Source organism: Lineus longissimus, chromosome 19 (assembly GCF_910592395.1).
Source record: "Lineus longissimus chromosome 19, tnLinLong1.2, whole genome shotgun sequence".
Lineage (NCBI taxonomy): Eukaryota > Metazoa > Nemertea > Pilidiophora > Heteronemertea > Lineidae > Lineus > Lineus longissimus.
Window position 1 is genome coordinate 10,735,170 of NC_088326.1, and position 20,341 is coordinate 10,755,510.

General features: G+C 40.3%; 1 protein-coding gene across 3 annotated transcripts in view; it reads right to left on the reverse strand.

The window, feature by feature from the left end:
- LOC135502839 (uncharacterized) overlaps positions 1-20,341 on the reverse strand; it is a 45,357-nt gene that overhangs the window by 6,408 nt on the left and 18,608 nt on the right. For all 3 annotated transcript variants that reach the window (XM_064795950.1, XM_064795949.1, XM_064795951.1), the window contains 7 exons: positions 6,846-6,896; positions 3,444-3,529; positions 2,657-2,824; positions 2,286-2,398; positions 1,651-1,758; positions 901-1,156; positions 307-498 (listed from right to left, as the gene is read on the reverse strand). In XM_064795950.1, the coding sequence (XP_064652020.1) occupies positions 307-498; positions 901-1,156; positions 1,651-1,758; positions 2,286-2,398; positions 2,657-2,824; positions 3,444-3,529; positions 6,846-6,896 (974 nt within the window). The remainder of the gene's footprint in view (positions 1-306; positions 499-900; positions 1,157-1,650; positions 1,759-2,285; positions 2,399-2,656; positions 2,825-3,443; positions 3,530-6,845; positions 6,897-20,341) is intronic.

Consider the following 20,341-nt stretch of genomic DNA (forward strand, 5'->3'; position numbering starts at 1 on the left):
GAGTCACTGCTTGGTTCCCCCACTGGGCAAGTTCAAGTGAGTGCCTTCTGGTTTCTCCTTGAAACCCCCGATTGATTTCTGTGGAGACCAGGGTGATATATCCCAAAAGCGCTCTGTACAGGAAAACATGAAAAAGCGTTATATAATGATAAGAACCCGTTATTATTTATAAGTTAAAACACCTTCTGATCCCTCTCTGACATGACCATTTACTCGAATTCTCTTGAAGAGGACTTTCACACTTCTCAATCATGACAATAACATATTCTCTCCTCAAATCCCTGAATAATTAATTAGGAAGCTAACCTTCTTTTTCCCCTTTGGCTCATAGTCCGGCTTGGCTAAGTCAGGGTATTTCTCCCTTATAAGGCCAGCTAGCGTCATGGTGCGTGTTAACTCAAGTCTTTCCATCCGTTTCTGCATGTCTTGGTACTTCTCATTCATGCACTCCAAGGTATAGATCAGTTTCTGCATGTGACCATCCGTGATGCTTCCACCCTGAAATAGTCAAAGTAAAGGTTTAAACCTTATCCTCTTTGCCGAGGATCAACCCATCCTTGGTGTCAATAGACACTGACATCAGTCTTGCCACAGGAAGTTGAGAGATCGAACGTGAACAACATCAATCCTGAAGAAGCTGTTGTGGACATAGGCCTTAAATGGTGAAACTGTAGACGATCACAAGTAAATTTGAATCAAGTGAACAGAATGAATATCATAGTGTAATATTGTAAAAATCCCTGGATGACTGAAAATATACGCCAGTTTTGACTGCTACAGAACTGAGAGAATGATGGCCATTATCAATCATAGAAGATGATGTCAGTTTAGGAGAAATGGACTATAGAAATGATGTTGTAAAAAGCTTGACCTGAAAGAATTCTAGAAGAAAATATTTACCGGTTCAATATACGTCGCCGATCTACTGATTAACGTCAAGTCTCGTATCATGTTATACTCATGCGGCAGCAGCCCGTTCTGTCCGCCATTTTTTCGGGTGTTTTCTTCGGTGCTGTCAGCGTCGTCGTCGTCATCATCATTGTCTTCGTCGTCGTCATCGTGCCCTGGCTTCGTTGCTGGGATGTCGGAGTATTTAAACTTCTGATTGGCTACCACCTCTCTGAAGATGCGTTCATAAAGGGGGAGGCGGTCGGGACTGGAAAAGATTCAGAGTACAGAAGAACCTCTCTATAAAGGATACCCTCGACAATGCTGTCCTTAATAGAGAGGTGTCTTGATTAAAGAGGTCAAAGTGAATGGCAACAACCAACTTGCGACCGAAAGCTGTGTCTTAAATAGAGAGCATGTCCTCAATAGAGAGTATGTCCCTCATAGCGAGTATGTCCTAATAGAGAGGTGTCTGCTTAGTGAGGTTCCACTCAATTTGAGATCCAGCATCTAGATAAAGAAAAAAAGCACCTCTCAAATAAGTACACGTTTAGGACTCCTAATTCAGCACTCCCTCTGCACTTGGATGTGATATTCAAGCTTCTCATTCAAAGGGCTCTGAAGAACCAGGAATTATAGTTCCTTGAAAGCCCTCTGGAAATTCTTGAAAATGATGAAACGCACTATCATAAATCTTTGTAATTTGACTCAAATTACACGTATTTGCATTTGAAATATCACCGAATGGACAAACAGACTTACTGGATGATGCAATATTTGGCCAAATAATCTAACGTTGTTGGGTCCAGCAGCTCAATTCCCTTTGGGCTGGCAGGTTTTGCCGCGGGGACCTTTCTTCTCTTCATTACACTGAAAACAAGTGAAAATAAGCTGCTTAGTACTTATAAGTTATCTCTGGCTGTCTCACCAAATTTCCTTCAAATTATATTTTTGGGGGATATGAACATTTCCAGGTGGAAAAGTGTGATACACATGAGTTTCATCAAGCAAACTCTATGGTTCGGTATAGAAAGCATGCTCATAACATCATGCTGACATGTTTCATGTGCACTGATGTACATGAAACTACATGTGCATTGATGTACATGAAACTACATGTGCATTGATGAACATGAAACTACATGTGCATTCATGTACATGAAACTACATGCACATTGATGTACATGAAACTACATGTGCATTGATGTACATGAAACAACATGTCAACATGATGTTATAAGCTAACATGCTTTCTGACAACCGGGCCTAGGAACATTGTATAGAATAAGAATTCCAGAGGTACTATCTTACGCCCATGCCAATTTTTTAATTTCTTGTAATCCCTGTGTACATAATGTCCACTGTACAGATCGGACAATCGTAGGAATAAAACTCACGGAGGTGCTTTCCGTCGCTTGACTATAGGTGGCGGTGGTCGTTTCTTGGTCTCCTCCTCCTCTGGCGCGGCCTCGATGACATGTTTGACCGTCTCGCGGCGCTCTCTCGGTGCCTAAAAATATAAATTAGATTCAGAAATATTCGTCAATAAACCTTTCGCTGCAGCAGCAATTTTTTGAGAGGCACCGCCATGAGGTGACAGTGATAACCAATAATGAACAAAATAAGGGGTACGCCATTTGTGATTGTTGTATTTACCGGTGGCTTAGAAAGATAGACTTACACAAAACTGTAGTGCAGTTTAATATTAGACGTGCACATTTTCAATTTTTAATGAGCGGAGAAGGGCAACTTTGGTAGTTTTGTTTACCTTTTCGATCAGGTTAGGCTCCGGTACATTCACTGGTGGAAGTGTTGGTAATGTCGCTTTCTTGACTTTGACCGGCTCGGGCGTAGTAGAGGGTGGGCTATCGCTTTGTTCGCTATAAAGCAGTTCAGATTCGGACTCAGATTCCGGCTCCAGACTTGGTGACTTCGACTGAAAGAAGAAAATTTCAGTTATCCATGTTTGGTCTGTGGTAAGATTTTGTTTTTCAAATATTTTATAAATCTTTGCCTTGTCAATCCTTAGGTTAATTCATGATTGATGACCTCTCCAATACTTGTGGTGGTACAAGCCATGTTGGTGTAGTAGCAGGGTGTCTGACTAGCGGTCATGAGGTCTGCAGTTCGATCCCACTGACAACAAGAGACTGTAAGTTTGCCTCTTTGCCTAACAAGCCCCATTTCCACCCAGGTGAATGAATGGGTACTTGTTGGAAATGCTCACGTTGTTGCAGAGCCACCTACAGTCAATATCGTAGCTATTTTGTTAGTCTTGGGGGGGGGCAAATTCCACTTTTTTTAAATCAAAATTCTGACAAAATCAAGGTCGAAAACACATTTTTTGGTGTTTTCTGCAGAAGCGTCGCCCCCCCTCCTACTAGCTACGCCCCTGGACGAGAGATCTTTTGTTGCACGTCACAGTGATTATAATCACAGGTCCCGGTGACAGAAATTGCTCTTCTGCACCTTAGATATTTGTCCTGGGATGGCCAGTTACTCGTACACCCCTGATCCCTTATGAGTTTATGAAAAGTATTTGAAATAATTCTTACCTTGACCTTAACAGGCTGTGGTTTTCTTTCTTTCTTCACCACTGTCTTCTTGGGAGGCGGTTTGACCGTTGGTGTCTTGTCATGTTCTGAAAGAAAAACAGAAATAGTTAGACAAATTTCCAGAAGTATAGGAAAGAGTTAAGTTTTGTGATTCGTACCGTAGGAGGAAACTGGACGCCCCGGAGGATAACTACCCTGTCGAAGAGAGTTGGTATACTGGGACTGATGGGAATTGTAGGTGACAGGTGCCAATGTTTCCAATGCACTACCCTGACAGCCCAGTAGGAGGAAACCGGGCAACCCGGAAGTATGGTACGACTTGGTTGGTCATAATTGGAGACAACAGATGAACACAGTTTCACATAAAAGATATCACAGGACATAACAGAGAGAGGAAAATTTAAACAAAGTTTTACGTGTTGGACACATTACGATACAATTTTAGCATCTTTTTCCACATATGCATTTGTTATTAAAGGAAGAGATAACAATTATTTTAATCTCAACACAATATTAGTATGATAGTCATTAAATGGCAAGTTCTTAAATATTTGGCAAAATGAAAGTTATCATTTCGTTAGCCTCATAGCATAATTGCCTAAGTCATATTTTGGCCAAAATGTGAAAATTTTATGTCTATGTCACTTTTCTGTGTTATTCAAGCATTGTTACTTATTTAATGGTTTTAAAAATGTTGAGACATCTGTTATAAGTTTTTGTTAAAGTTCGAATAAAAATTTCCTAAGCGTTGTCTAAATGAAATGGCCAGGGCCATTGTGCTCACCTCATGTGGAGGAAAGATGGATAAAGAGCATGGTATTGTGTCATGTAGTGTTAGGTTTGATGTAGGTCCAAGCAATTACAATTTCCCCAAAATGGCCAATTTACAGTACATTCGACCTCTGTGACCTTGAAAAGTAGGTCAAATCAAAGAAGACCCGGGTGACACATTGAATGGTTGTTAGAATTAGATGTACCTATGATATAAAATTGGTGCCAATCGGGCAAGTCATTACTAGGTATAATGGCATTTTGAAGAATTTAGGATTTGGCCCCCTCCCTGGAGGCCAAACGGCAAATCAGATCGCACCAAACTTTGGTACCTGAGATCACCTGACCAAGGGGTACATGTGTACTTAATTTGTGATCAATAGTCATTGCAGTTAAGAAACGTGCCATAGTTACGGCCTGACGGCGAATTTATGCCATTTGACCTCTGTGACCTTGACAAGAAGGTCAAATTAAAAACCTGTGTGACATATACTGTATGGTGGTTAGATGTACCCATGATATCAAATTGGTGGCAATCGGGCAAGAAGTTAAGGAATAATCACATCTTTAAGGTTTTTGGATTTTGCCCCCTGGTGGTCAAGTGGTGAATCATATTGGACCAAACTTTGGTCCCTGAGATCACCTGACTAAGGGGTAAATGTGTACCAAATTTGGTATCAATAGTCATTGCAGTTTAGAAACGTGCCATCGTTACATCCTAACGGCCAATTTACACCATTTGACCTCTGTGACCTTGAAAAGGAGGTCAAATCGAAAACCCGGAGGATATATGATGCACCTTTGCTAGAAGTACCTACCATATTTTTTTCAAAATTTCCCGACTACTATTAAGGGAGATATTGCATATTTTCACTTTTAACGTTTGGCCCCCTGGTGGCCAAACCATGAAACGAATCGGACCGAAACTTGGTCTCCCAGGTGTCATTACATAAGGGTACATGTGTACCAAGTTTCAACTCAATAGCTCTAACAGTTACGAAACGTGCCCTGCTAACGGACGACGGACGACGACGACGACGACGACGACGACGACGACGACGACGACGACGACGACGACGACGACGACGACGACGACGACGCCGACGACGACGGACGACGGACGCCACGGTATGGGATAAGCTCACCTCTGCTAAGAGGTGAGCTAAAAATGGTTCTTTAATTTTTCTCAAAACCTTCAAAATTAATATGAGTTCGGCAATTATGCTATGAGGCTAACGAATTTCGAATTAGAAAAGGTTTCAACCAAACACACTCATGTACAAATTAACTGCATCATTTGTCAGTTCTGCAAGATTAAAGGGGGACTATATGCAGGTGCTAGAGGGCCAAATTGATGATCTTCAGATGACTAATATGCACTGCAGTTCCAGGCTGTGGCTCAGCAGTAGTCATATTCCTCATAAATACTCGATATACAGTAGTGTGAGATAGGGGAGACCCCTATTGGTGACTTCATCAATCTGACAAATACAGCTCCTTCTTATACTCTCCCTTTAAAAGTGCTAAAATATTTGAATGCACAAAACTCTTCTAGGTGTGCGTGTGGGGGGGGGGGGGGGGTTGGCAGGACTAGGTGAGAGCAGGAGGAAGGAATGCTTAGCTCAGTTTTGCAGTAAATGAATACTCAAAAATCGACTTTTTATAACCTATATACCAAGGCACTCTAACCACAGACACATGATAATAAGAGCTCGATAGCCCTCAACAACCCATATTCGACTGACCGACACCCCCCCCCCCCCCCCCCCCCCCCCCCACTGACAACACATTTAAAATAATAACATTTTACGTGTGTTGTCAGTGGAGGGGGGGGGGGGTGTTGTCAGTCGAGTGGGGGTGCTGTGGGGGGTATTGAGCTCTAATTTTTGTGTACCTGCATGTGCTCTAACGTATATATAGCAAGGCCAGTGCATTAGAGGGATGGAAGGATGCATAAATCTGCCTGGTGGTGAGGATGACAGAAGTGTTTGGGGAGGGAGGGATTGAGGTTGGATTGGATTCGGATTTGCAGAGGTCACAACTAGACATCCTGACGAGATCATTGGTTCGGAGTTGAGCCCTCCGTCATCGCACACCAATGTAGTTTGGGAACGAATCTAAGAACCGTTGATTTCCTCAGGATGAAACTAAGTCTAAGGAGCAAAACTGTAAAATCAAATTCAGAAGGACAGACCCTGACAGCACATAGGGTCATTACAAAGATTGACGCGCAGAAAGTTTTCTGTACAATTTTTACCGTTAAAAGATTTCATTTACAGTCCCAATCACAACAGACATCCCTGAACTCCTGTATGCTATGCACAGTGTACAGGCAACCTACACGCATGCTTGTAGGTTACACGAATGCACAAACCATGATCTATGTAAGCTGTGCATAACTTACAAGCACGTTTTGATCATCAAATCTTCAGTGTATGATACGCAAAAACATAAGCGCCACCTTCCAAAGATACACGCAACCACTGTATAAGCTGCAAGCAGCTTTGTACTATGCACCTGAGAGTACGCTGTAAACAGAGGGTATGTCAATTGTGACTGGGACTGTAGGTCTTATAATCTTGATTTCACAGTGCTCCATACATAACAGCTAGTCAGTGAAGTAGTACCCACCAATTTTAGGTTTAGGGGGTGGGGGAGGGGGAGTTTTCTTCCTTTGTAGTTCTGTCAGGAATAAATGGAAAGTAAAGGGTTAATAGGACAGATGATGGATAACATTAATATACAGTACTGTCCAGAAGTGACATCCAGTGTCATGTGCAACATTACAGAAATGGAGCATACCGGTATGACTCCCACTTCAGTGATCAACTTTGAGAGTGCATTGCCGTCATCTGATGATAACTTTGATTCAACAGAACAGACAAACTCTTTACTGTGATATGCACTGCTCCAATTTGGAATTCAAATTCCAGATCAGACCTGTGCATACCGTGAAATATATAAAATTGTACTCATCCACAGTATGCACAAGTCTAATTTGGAATTTAGAATACCGGCATTATTGTAAATATGCAAGTGGATTATTATTATTATAGAATGTTTGTCAAATTGATCAAATCAGATATATCGCTAGATGACTGTAATTCAACCTCTGGATGGGTTATTTTTGGATAGTACTGCATTACAAGTTAAACAAGACATTTGGACAGACAAGGAAGAATTTAGGAGACAATGAGAAAATAATCTCTGGATAAAGATAATGGAACGCCATCAAGAGGAAGGATCAGATGGCCCTAACGAAAAACCTGTCAAGAAAAGAAGATGAAATCAGCAACTGTAAAGAAAGTTTGTGACTTGTAGATGCCATTAACCAGTTGATGGTAATAGCTGATGTCCAACAATAGACATTAGTTGATGTCTATTAGATGTATCTATCCAAGTTGATGTGCAATACACATCGATTAGTTCCTAGTTGATGTCTATCAGATGTCTATTAGTTAATGTGCAATAGTTGATGTGCAAGTTGGTTGATGTCGATAAGATGTCTATCAAAGTCGATGTACATTTTTTTGTAATGTACAATACACATCGATTAATTCCTAGTTGATGTCTATCAGATGTCTATATGTCTATCCAAGTTGGTTGGTGTCGATTAGATGTCTATCCAAGTAGGTTGATGTTGATTAGATGTCTATCCAAGTCTATTAGTTAATGTGCAATAGATGTCTATCCAAGTCTATTAGTTAATGTGCAATAGATGTCTATCCAAGTCTATTAGTTAATGTGCAATAGATGTATATCCAAGTCTATTAGTTAATGTGCAATAGATGTCTATCCAAGTCTATTAGTTAATGTGCAATAGATGTATATCCAAGTCTATTAGTTAATGTGCAATAGATGTATATCCAAGTCTATTAGTTAATGTGCAATAGATGTATATCCAAGTCTATTAGTTAATGTGCAATAGATGTATATCCAAGTCTATTAGTTAATGTCCAATAGATGTATATCCAAGTCTATTAGTTAATGTGCAATAGATGTATATCCAAGTCTATTAGTTAATGTGCAATAGATGTATATCCAAGTCTATTAGTTAATGTGCAATAGATGTATATCCAAGTCTATTAGTTAATGTGCAATAGATGTATATCCAAGTCTATTAGTTAATGTGCAATAGATGTATATCCAAGTCTATTAGTTAATGTGCAATAGATGTATATCCAAGTCTATTAGTTAATGTGCAATAGATGTATATCCAAGTCTATTAGTTAATGTGCAATAGATGTATATCCAAGTTGGTTGATGTCGATTAGACGTCTATCCAAGTCGATGTACATTTTTTTGTAATGTACAATACGATTAATTCCTAGTTGATGTCTATCAGATGTCTATTAGTTAATGTGCAATAGATGTCTATCCAAGTTAACATCCAATAGACATCGATTTATTGATAAACCTCCACCCTCCCCACCCATTTTTTTAAATACCTCTTTAATACCTTGTACTGGAAACTTCAAAAGTGCCCCCCCCCCCCCCGACACATCGCCTGTACCGTCTTCTTCTCCTCTCCCCCCCCCCCCCCTCAAAAGAAGAAACACTGTTTGATACACCTCAAACACTTGACACTGACAACAAACTACTCATACACACAGACCAAAACACAATCTCTATATCTAACTTCAACATCATTCACTTCTCACGACAACCTTCAACACAGTCGGTTAAATGAACCGTTACACGCTTTCCACCCCATTAATTTGATGTGCTCTTTTATTAAAATTTTAAAATGCAGTTAGGTTTATTTGGAACTATATTCTATTTGTTAAGGACGCATCGGTGCTTCCCTAAATAGGCCTATCAATGCGGACAGGCCTACAATATCACAGCAGACCTCCTTTATTTACATGTACCTGACTTTCAATAAGCCAGAAATGAGTGCATTAAATTTGCATTGTAATTTCATGACCGTTAGGTTAGCACAATTTCAGCTAAAGTTGAGGTTTTAAGTCTGATATCCTATGCAATTTGCGTGATCATGCAGCTAACATACATCTACCCTATATCTCCAAAAACTTCTTCAGAAAACTCAAAGAGCATGGACAAAGCTAAGGGGGGGGCAGGGGGGGCAAATCCCCCTCCTCCCCAGAATTCACCAAAAATTTGTTTTTGACCATTCATGGTTTCGGCCGAAAAACTTTCAAAAAGGTTTATTTTGCCCCCCCCCCCCAACCAATAACCAAGCAACCCCGAGGAATGACTCACTTCCCACCAACTACACAGGCAAAATCTTCAAATGTCAGTCCGACATCAACATCAACTCGATGTTGGTCCAATATCAGCATGAGGATGTCAGCATAAATGATGTCAACCGAGCCTCCCCCACTAAGCAAGTTTAAGGGGGCACGGCTCGTACCCATATGCCAAATGACCCTCTATCTCGGGGATTTTAACCCCTCCCCATCATTTGTGAAATCTCCAAAAATAAAACACCAGCGAAAACTTGGCAGTTTACAGCATGGCAGATATAACGTAAAGTAACTCTTACCTAAAGTATTTTCTCTTTCTAACAAGGCATCCTTACTGACGGGAAACATGTCAATATTTCAGACGTTATGCTCCAATAATAGGCCTTTGAAAGCAATAATCCAGAGTTGAAGTTTGCCGTTGCTTGGAGTTAAAATCCTTTGCAAATGGATGTACACAGGGACCGCTAATAGAGGACCACAGAGGCGTTACGGCATAGCACGGAGAAAGTAGCTAGCCAATGGAACACCTCAGCCAACTACCAAGTTATCATATGTCTGACTGTCCAAGACATACCATACCACACAGGCTTTAATAAAGGCCTACTCAGTTAGTTAAAACATTAGAAAAGTTCATTTGAATTTGAAAATTTCCGATATTGTGAATATACACATGTCCACGAATATAAATTTCATCCTTGACCTTGTGTAGATTGATATATGAATACTATAAATACCATTTTTCAGCAAACCTGCCTGCATAATAAACCCACAACACCAATGTTTATTTCTATTTACCTGAGCCACATCAAAATACAATGATAATAAAAAAGAATGGCGAAAGGCCTTTAAATTCCTGTCAACTCCATATAGGAGATTCAGATATCTTGATCTTGCCTTCGCATAAATCAAAATCTTTAGATCAGCTCCTTGACCAAATAACTAGGTAAAATATGTCTTGAACTAGCCTGATTGTTGCCGCAGATTGGAGATATCAATCAACGCTTTTAAACCTGAGTAGGCCTGGATATTTATAATTAAGTATTGAGATCAGATCTGAGTAAGTCGAGTGAAAGTCATAGGTACAATGGTTTGTAAGCTGTACAGGTGAAATTGCTGTAAAACATGTCCCATGGACACTTCCATATTCACCATATTTGACATAAAATTGTCACCGTCAAATTTGCTTGGTTTATCAGAAGTTACCTTGGTTACTGCTGTTGTGACATGGTTGCTACGGTAACGAAATTGAAACCATGGTTACATATTGGTACCATAGCAACCCCTTCCCCCACACCAACAAAAAATGTTATGCAACCAATGTCACATTCTGAAGTGACAGTTATCGGCAAATCAACCACACAGAATGAGTCCCGGTTTTGACAAACTTTATTGTATGCACTTTAAATGTACGAACATGATCATTTATTTGAAGTGTGATTAACAGATTTTATGTCAAACGTTTTATGTAAGTTTGGTTTGTGGTCGTGCCCCGCAGCGTGCAGCTATTAAACACCAAGTATGTTGAGATATAAACATTTGGTTATATATACACACATCCTGCTGTGCTTCAAAAAGCTTTGTATTGAATATGACAAGCAAAATTTAAGGCGTTTTTTGGCTATGCTCATGCTGGTAGTTAACTACAACTATCGGAAGGACCAAGGGTCTTAACAAAAATTTCAGGAGTAAAAGAGCATGAGGAGGGGTACCTCACTCAAATTTTTCAAAATATGCCTGGGCAGGCAATTTCAAAGATTTTTCAAAATGTTATGCTAATTTTTATGATTTTTCATAATAATAATAATAATAATAATAATGAGTCTTTCATATAGCGCAATTCCATGACACTATAGTTCTCGCGCAAAGCGCTTTGGGATATCATATTATTACCCCGGTCTCCACAGAAATCAATCAGGGGTTTCAAGGAGCAACCACAAGGCGCTCACTTGAACTCGACCAGTATGCATATTTCAAAGTTCATGCATATTTCAAAGGTTTTTCAAAATACATGGCCAATTGCAAGGTTTTTTCCAAATTTGATGGCAATCTCAAAGATTTTTCAAAATACAAGGCCACTTTTCAAAGATTTTTCAAAATTTCATGGCCAATTTCAACAAAACTTCATGGCCAATTTCAAAGATTTTTCAAAATACATGGCCACATTCAAAGATTTTTCAAAATTTCATGGCAAATTTCAACAATGTTTTCAAAAATGACGGGCTCTTCATAAGTTAACTGGCCACAAAAATCCCTAATGCCCCCCCCCCCCCCCCAACCCGCATGATATTTTAAAAGATAACCGCAGTCATATTTAATGATAGTGACCACTTCGAAATGAGTACCTCGAATAGAAATGTCCAACTTAGAAAGTGCCTGCAGGCCTGCTGGAAAGTTATACTGAAAAAATACTAACTAATCTCAGTAGCCTCAATAATATATTTTGAAGTCAACTTTTTGTCGTTCTCTGTTTTGCAAGTCGAGTAATTGGGCTGAACTGACTGAGAAGTTAAGAAGATTTGAGCTGGTTTAACGTTTAATAATAGACCCCCACAGACAAAGCAGGACCAAGTCGTGCAACCAGCCAAAACCTGCTATAATACCCCTTACACTAGGCCAAAGCACAAACAGCATTTCAACACGTCAGAAATTTTTGTAATTGGTCCCAATTCCAACATTTCATGTTGCATTATATGGTTGTTTTTTTTTAAAATTACAGCACTTTCTGATGGTACCATCGGTAAGGTAAACCTATAAACATGACCATTCATCAGAAAGATCTTTGTGAGCACTTTCTGATGGTACCATTGATTAAACTATTGAAATGACCATTCATTGGTAACATGTCCATGAGCACTTTCTGATGATACCATTTTAAACCTATTGACATGACCATTCATTAGAAAGATCTCCATGAGCACTTTCTGATGGTACCATTGGCAAACCTATTGACATGACCATTCATTAGAAAGATCTCCATGAGCACTTTCTCATGGTACCATTGGCAAACCTATTGACATGACCATTCATTAGAAAGATCTCCATGAACACTTTCTGATGGTACCATTGGCAAACCTATTGACAAGACCATTCATTAGAAAGATCTCCATGAGCACTTTCTGATGGTACCATTGGCAAACCTATTGAAATGACCATTCATTAGAAAGATCTCCATGAACACTTTCTGATGATACCATTGGTAAACCTATTGACATGACCATTCATTGGAAACATCTCCTTGAGCACTTTCCGATGGTACTATTGGTGAAACTTTTAATTAGAAAGATCTCCATGAACACTTTCTGATGGTACCATTGGCAAACCCATTGACATAACCATTCATTAGAAAGATCTCCATGAACAGTTTCTGATGGTACCATTGGCAAACCTATTGACATAACCATTCATTAGAAAGATCTCCATGAGCACTTTCTGATGGTACCAATGGCAAACCTATTGACATGACCATTCATTAGAAAGATCTCCATGAACACTTTCTGATGATACCATTGGTAAACCTATTGACATGACCATTCATTGGAAACATCTCCTTGAGCACTTTCCGATGGTACTATTGGTGAAACTTTTAATTAGAAAGATCTCCATGAACACTTTCTGATGGTATCATTGGCAAACCCATTGACATGACCATTCATTAGAAATATCTCCATGAGCACTTTCTGATGGTACCATCAGCAAATCTATTGACATGACCATTCATTAGAAAGATCTCCATGAACACTTTCTGATGGTACCATTGGCAAACCTATTGACATGACCATTCATTAGAAAGATCTCCATGAACACTTTCTGATGGTACCATTGGCAAACCTATTGACAAGACCATTCATTAGAAAGATCTTCATGAGCACTTTCTGATGGTACCATTGGCAAACCTATTGACAAGACCATTCATTAGCAAGATCTCCATGAACACTTTCTGATGATACCATTGATAAACCTATTGACATGACCATTCATTGGAAACATCTCCTTGAGCACTTTCCGATGGTACCATTGGTGAAACTTTTAATTAGAAAGATCTCCATGAACACTTTCTGATGGTACCATTGGCAAACCCATTGACATAACCATTCATTAGAAAGATCTCCATGAACACTTTCTGATGGTACCATTGGCAAACCTATTGACATAACCATTCATTAGAAAGATCTCCATGAGCACTTTCTGATGGTTCCATTGGCAAACCTATTGACATAACCATTCATTAGAAAGATCTCCATGAGCACTTTCTGATGGTACCATTGGCAAACCTATTGACATGACCATTCATTAGAAAGATCTCCATGAGCACTTTCTGATGGTACCATCAGCAAACCTATTGACATGACCATTCATTAGAAAGATCTCCATGAACACTTTCTGATGATACCATTGGTAAACCTATTGACATGACCATTCATTGGAAACATCTCCTTGAGCACTTTCCTGGTACTATTGGTGAAACTTTTAAGACGGCCAAACTGAAGGGGGTAAAACTAACCTACCTGATTTAAACCCAGAAGAATTTGACCTCAAACTCTGAGGTGATGCAGATCCAGAATTCCGCGACATTTTATCAAGTTTACTCTATTGTATTCCTCAGTTCATAGACATTTGACAAAGTCTGGCATATTCTCAAGACAACCTCCAGAAAACCAAGTTCCAAGTCCTATATAAAAGTATTAATTTGAAGCACAAGTCAACTACTCAGTGCTACAATTATCGAATAAGAAAAATCTCTTTTTCGATTTCCCAAACCATATCTCATACGTCAGGACCAGGAACTATCCACCAAATGCCAACAGTTATTTATATTTGTTTAGATCCAGTACATTTTCAAGCTCTCAAGCAAATCACAGTCTGTCATGTATGGACATTAGGCCCTAACATCTTGCTGACTGTCAACAAAAACATAAACTATCAGCACAAAAAGTGGGAAAATTGTCGGTATTCTCAAAGTCTTGTCTGGACATTAGGTCCAAATCTCCCACAAATGCGGTTGTCTCCGGAAGCATAAAATATCAGCACAAAAGTGAGAAAATTGTCGGTATACTCAAAGTCCAGTCTGAACATTTTGCACAAAACTCTCCCTAATTGTCTCCAGAAGCATAAGCTATTAGCAATTGTCGGTATTCTCAAAGTCTTGTTTGGACATTAGGCCCAAATCTCCCACAAATGCGGTTGTCTCCGGAAACATAAAATATCAGCACAAAAGTGAGAAAATTGTCGGTATACTCAAAGTCCAGTCTGAACATTTGGCCCAAAACTCTCCCTAATTGTCTCCAGAAGCATAAACTATTGGCAGGAAAGTAAGAAAATCATCAGAATAATCAAATTCCTCAGTTCCTTTTCGCTCCTTCCCATAAAACAAATCGTATAGCGTTCCGTCAACATCACAGGGTCCTGAGCTAATCCGAACAAATAGTTAGTAAACTATGTAGGCCTATACTTCCCAAAACAAACGTGCCCTGTCCCTATTATTTAGTAACCGGTAGGCCCTTATGAAAACTTTAGTAGCAAATTAGAAACGAAATCTGGCTTTCAGGAGAACGGGCCTAGCAAGTAGGTCTCGAACAGCATTAAACCTCACACTAGGCCTACCTTATTACAGTTAATTTAACACAAACCGTAGATACTGTGCAAGAATGAAAACCCCTGTCTTAGGACTATTTAAGCGGTACAATTATGGTTTGGTTATTCTGCCATACAGTAAAACCTCTCTATTAAGGACACCCATGTGACTGGCAAACACTGCACTTTAAATAGAGGTGTCCTGATTACCGAGGATAATTTGTATTGAAATGACAAATTTGGGACCAAACTCAATTTCTTATATAGAGAGGTGTCCCGCTAACAGAGGTGTTCCTTAGGGAGGTTACACTGTACAGTAGAACCTCTCTATTAAGGATACCCTTGGGACTGACAATACTATCCCTAATAGGGAGGTGTCCTGACTGAAGAAGTCAAAATTAATGAGACTACCTAAATGTGACCAAAACTAGTGTCCTTCATAGAGAGAGTGTCTTTATTAGAGAGGTGTCCGCAAAGGAAGGTACACTGAATACTGATTGCACCAAAATAACTTCCACTGCACCTTTAGTTAAATGCACTATTAAAGAGGTTTGTCAAGAAGTATTCATTCAGGCCTAAACGACAAATTGTGGTGTAAACAGTTGGATTAAAGATACCAGGCCTACATGGGCTTATGATAGAACACAAAATGTTGTTAGGACAAATACCTCATTGTTTAGGGTTGTGCTAATCCTTCAAAATATACTTATTTTTGTTGAACATTTAGAATTATAGCCCATAAATAGGATATTGTCGTTGTGACCAGCGATATTTATCACTGTAATGACTGACAAAAAGATCTCTCCTCTGCATGTCAAACCAACAAGATTTGGGTTTGATATTTATTGCAGGTTGCTGCAGTGAATAAGTTTTGTCGCATGCCACTGCGATTACCTTGCTCGCAACTATGACTTTCATCTCATGTGATAATTATTGCATGGGTCTGCGATGAAAATCTCTTGTTTCCAGGATGCAAGATTCAGTAAAGTAAATTTAAAACAGATCTGAACAGCTTAATACTTGGTGATTGTACAAAAGTTGAAATTCAAATTTAGCAAGAGGCTCAAGGGCCTGGCACAAAGCTGATCTTAGTGGAGTGTGGTCCCTCAGTTGTGCTAAAAATCATTGCACAATATGCTGTACTGGTAAACAAATTCAGATTATAAAGTGCATTGACATGCTTTTGATAATTTGCTCGCAGCATAGGAATTACCCAGACAAATTTTTGATTTGTGACAATTAAAAAAGATAAGTTTAAGCAAAAACAAGCACCAATGAGCAGCTTATTCAGTTAAACAGGGTGAATAGGCCTTTGACTGGACAAATAGCCTTAATCCCCCTAATGAGTTGGTTAAGTTAGTGTAGACATACATTTGTAAAAGCATGGTAAAAGTTCAGAATTAAATGTCGAACCTCCCTAAAACTCTCTAAAGTGACAACGTGAGACTGGTATTAAGAAGGATAATAACTTTGACCGTCACCCTGCACCGGGGAGTTTTTTAAGGGGGTGGGGCAGTGCTGAAAAACGGTTTTTTTGGTCACTTTTTGTCACTTTTCAACCAGAAATATAAAACACATCTAGAGGGTATAGTAACCTTATCTCCATATTGAGCTTTCTCTGAATTTTTTCCCTGGGAGGTTTAGAAAGAAGGTGTTGGGGGAGGGGGGCCAGTGGCGCTGAAAGTGTAAAGGTCCACATTATTGACGCAAACACCTGTACCAGTTGGAAAGAGACCACTAATTCAAGTCTTCGTTTTGGTGAAGAAAATAGCCACACACTACATCTACTGATGAATATGCGAGACACCGGACAAAGATGGGGAAAAGAGATTTTGATGAATTCTTCACAAATTGGGGAGAACCCAGATTGTATTTCTGGATGAACCGACTTGGATTTGAAGGAACTAAAATTCCTGGCTCTTCACAGTCCTTTGAATGAGACTATAACGGAGGATTCTTGTATCTGGTGTCTATACCAGGGTAAGCATAAGACCCCACCAAGTGAGAAGCTTCAGAAGCTTACGTGGACTCTGCCTTTGGTCTAGGTCGCAGTAAGCAGGCCAATAAACCACAGGCACCTTAAACGCAATGGCACGAAAAATGCTCATCCAGCCTTGGAGGAGGAATACTCCCTGGAGAAAATCACCTCTAAGTGCATAGTGAAAGCTGAGGAAGAAGAAGAACTTTAGACAGAATCATGAATAAATAGGCACCTTGTATTTGTTCCACATTCCCTCCACCAGGAGGCGCTGGTCGCATGGGTTGAAGCGCGAGCTCAAATGGGTCATCAGGATCTGTTAGGAGGGAAGCAAATAGGGTTAGACATCAACTTCCCTGTCTACAAATAACCTTGCTTGCTGCACGCATGCACAGACCACATTCTAGGAAGTCATCTGTGGGAATGTTTTCTACACTGACCACTGTGATTGCGCACAGAAAGTAAGGTTAGTTATGAACAGTGTTAGTGTAAGTTGGGGAGAGGATCGTTCCCTGTAAGAAACAGATGCTTTAAGGTTTAAGTTGTTATTCTAATTAATGACTAATTATGAGGTTAAAATGAATAAATCACAAATCTGTTCACAATGATAACTTTCAATCAATGTATATTTTATTTCTGAAATGATAGTTCTATAACAATTGATTCAATAAGAGTATTTGGGATAAAACCTTGATATGCAAAAACATCAATACAAATGGGTGCATCACACAAGCACACAAAAAGTGGAACTTTGAAAATTAAGAAACACAAAATACAATATAGAAGCTTAATCAAGCAAGAATATTTTCAGAGGCCGGTATATATCGGGTACAGTGATGAAGAAAACTCACAACGACTTTGGCAAAGAAACATGCAGTGATAAAGACATCAATGCTGAAAACAGTCAGTCTCAGTGATGGACAGAAACTTGGTTAAAAACGTGGAAGTCGGGTAAAAAAATTAAAAGTGAAATTTCAAAATGTCAACAATACAATACCATTCTTGGAGATCCTTGACATAAGGAGAGGTTTGGGCTTTACTCTTCTTGGATCTAAATTTGGACGCAAAATATTGTCAGCATACTGGTATTAAAACATTATTAACATATAGAAATATATTTTCAACCAATCGAATAATCTTAAGAATGTGACGTAACGTTATAAGAAATACCGCCATGATGTTCCAGCCAGGTCAGCTTATACGCAGGTGACTGCATCAGTTACGTTGAGTCGTTTTTCGCGTTGTGGGACTCCAACACGGCTGCAAAATCCCTCTTTACATGTTGACAAACAGACTTTCTTACTCTAAATCAACCAAATACAAAATATTCCGGAATCCATCTTACTTGGTTTTCTCGTCTTCTTGTTGATTGGCCGGACCGTCCCGACCGTCGACGAGATTGCCGGCTGACGTTCCAACATCCCAGGAAGCAGCGGCAACGAACGTCTCCGTCCCAAAACCTCAATATCCATCTCCGAAATGAGGCTCTCGGTCCTATTACGTGACCCATTAACAGATCTTGACCCGTTCTTCTTTTTCAAGGCACCAGGTGGCAGGACGATTGGGTCATCAAATTTCTCCGTAAATTCCTTGGAGAACAACACGAAATCTTGGATAGTGTTATAGCTAGAACTTTTGGTGATAGTCTCAATAGGTTCAGTCTTGCTTTCATTGGGAATAACTTCTTCATGCTCCGCCTGTGGGGGATTTTCAACGCTAGACTTTGACTCCCTGGAGTAAATCTTCTTCAGTGTATCTTCAATACTCGGAAGGCCAGAAAAATCGGGAACTTCGTAATTGAACCAGTCCGCAATGCGGCGCCTACGCTGTTCATTAGGATCATCCGGACTATGCGGCGGGCTCCCTTTCTTGATTCCCACCCCGCTGTCCTGTCCGTTGACGCGGATAACTACACTCTCCTCAAGGTCTGATTCCATGACAGAAAGCTGTGGGCTGCTCTCAATAGGTGGCAGCTTATGAAAATGTTGAATCTTCTGCAGCTTCATCGTGGTCGATTCAAGTAGTCTACTGACTCGGTCTTCATGTTCGCGAAGATCAGCCATTCCTGTGTTGATGGACATTCGTCGCGACATGCCCCGTTTTTCACTCAAGTTCTGGCCCTTTACTTTGACAGTTCCACTGATGTAGCCTTCAGCAGAACTAGTTTCGGAGGGCCTTCTTTCTGATATCAAAGACCCACGTCTGGACAAGCGCTCTCGTTGCGTAACCTTAAACCCACGTATCTCCCCAAAGGCACTTCGAACATCGGAATCCGGAGTCCCTCGTGTCGCCACGACTGAATTCCGTCTTGTCCTATCACCAATACTTTCCGGTGTTTTTCTCTCCCTCTTTCTACCATGGACTAACAACATGTCAGCAGTTTTTCCCGCCTGTTTCTGCTGACCAGTGGCATCAAATTTCTTCATGCCAACGACTGAACCATCTTGGAAAACTGCCAAGTTGACAGCATGCACTCTTCCATCTTCCCTCGTGTTTGCTTCAGGGATACAAGCGCTGCTTTCAACATCTTCATCATCCGCAGGCTCAGCATCATCAATATGGTTCAGCTGTTTTATAACATCCTCATCAAGCTTTTCAAGGCTGCCAAAATACGGAAAATTATCTGTTACGCTTTCATCATCCAAGTCATTGTAATCGCACACCGAGTAAAACGGACGCAGATGTGCGGACTTGGAATACACTGGGGCAGAATCAACTCTCCTCTGAACCGACAGTCTCCTCCTCAACGCATCCGCAGACTCCAGATTGTTAAACATTTCTTCATTGTCCATGTCATCAATGCAATCAAGGTTGTTCGTGTAGCCGTGTTTATCTCGGAACTGCTGCATAGCTGTTTCAAGATTATCACTCATTCTCCTCATCAAGACTTTATCCTGGATCGGTAGCTGATTGCTTGCTTCTGCGACCTTGGACAAACGCCTTTTTGCACGGTTTTTCATCTTTCTCATCAGCTTCTTTCCGGCAGCTTGTGAGCGCCTGAACGGCGGCCGTGGTGTACCTTGTTGACCAACAGTACTCACACCTGGGTCAGAACCCCCAGAGAGAGCACTTCCAGCCCGAAACTCATCATCGCTGTTTCTCTTAACCGAAACACTCCGAGTAACACGTCTTCTCTGACCTTTTCCACGCGTTATCTTACGGCCTCGCTCATCTTCCAAATCTTCAGCTGTTTCTTCTTGTTCTTGGAACAGACGAGTCATGTCTAATTCCAACCGCACGGAACTTGCACTTGACAGCCGCTTAAGCCCCGCGGGATGCTCTTGGAGATTCTCAACGTGGAAATTTCCAGTGGAATTTCCGAAGACGTCATCACTGCCATCGACTGTGTCTCCAACCTCATCTTGTAATCC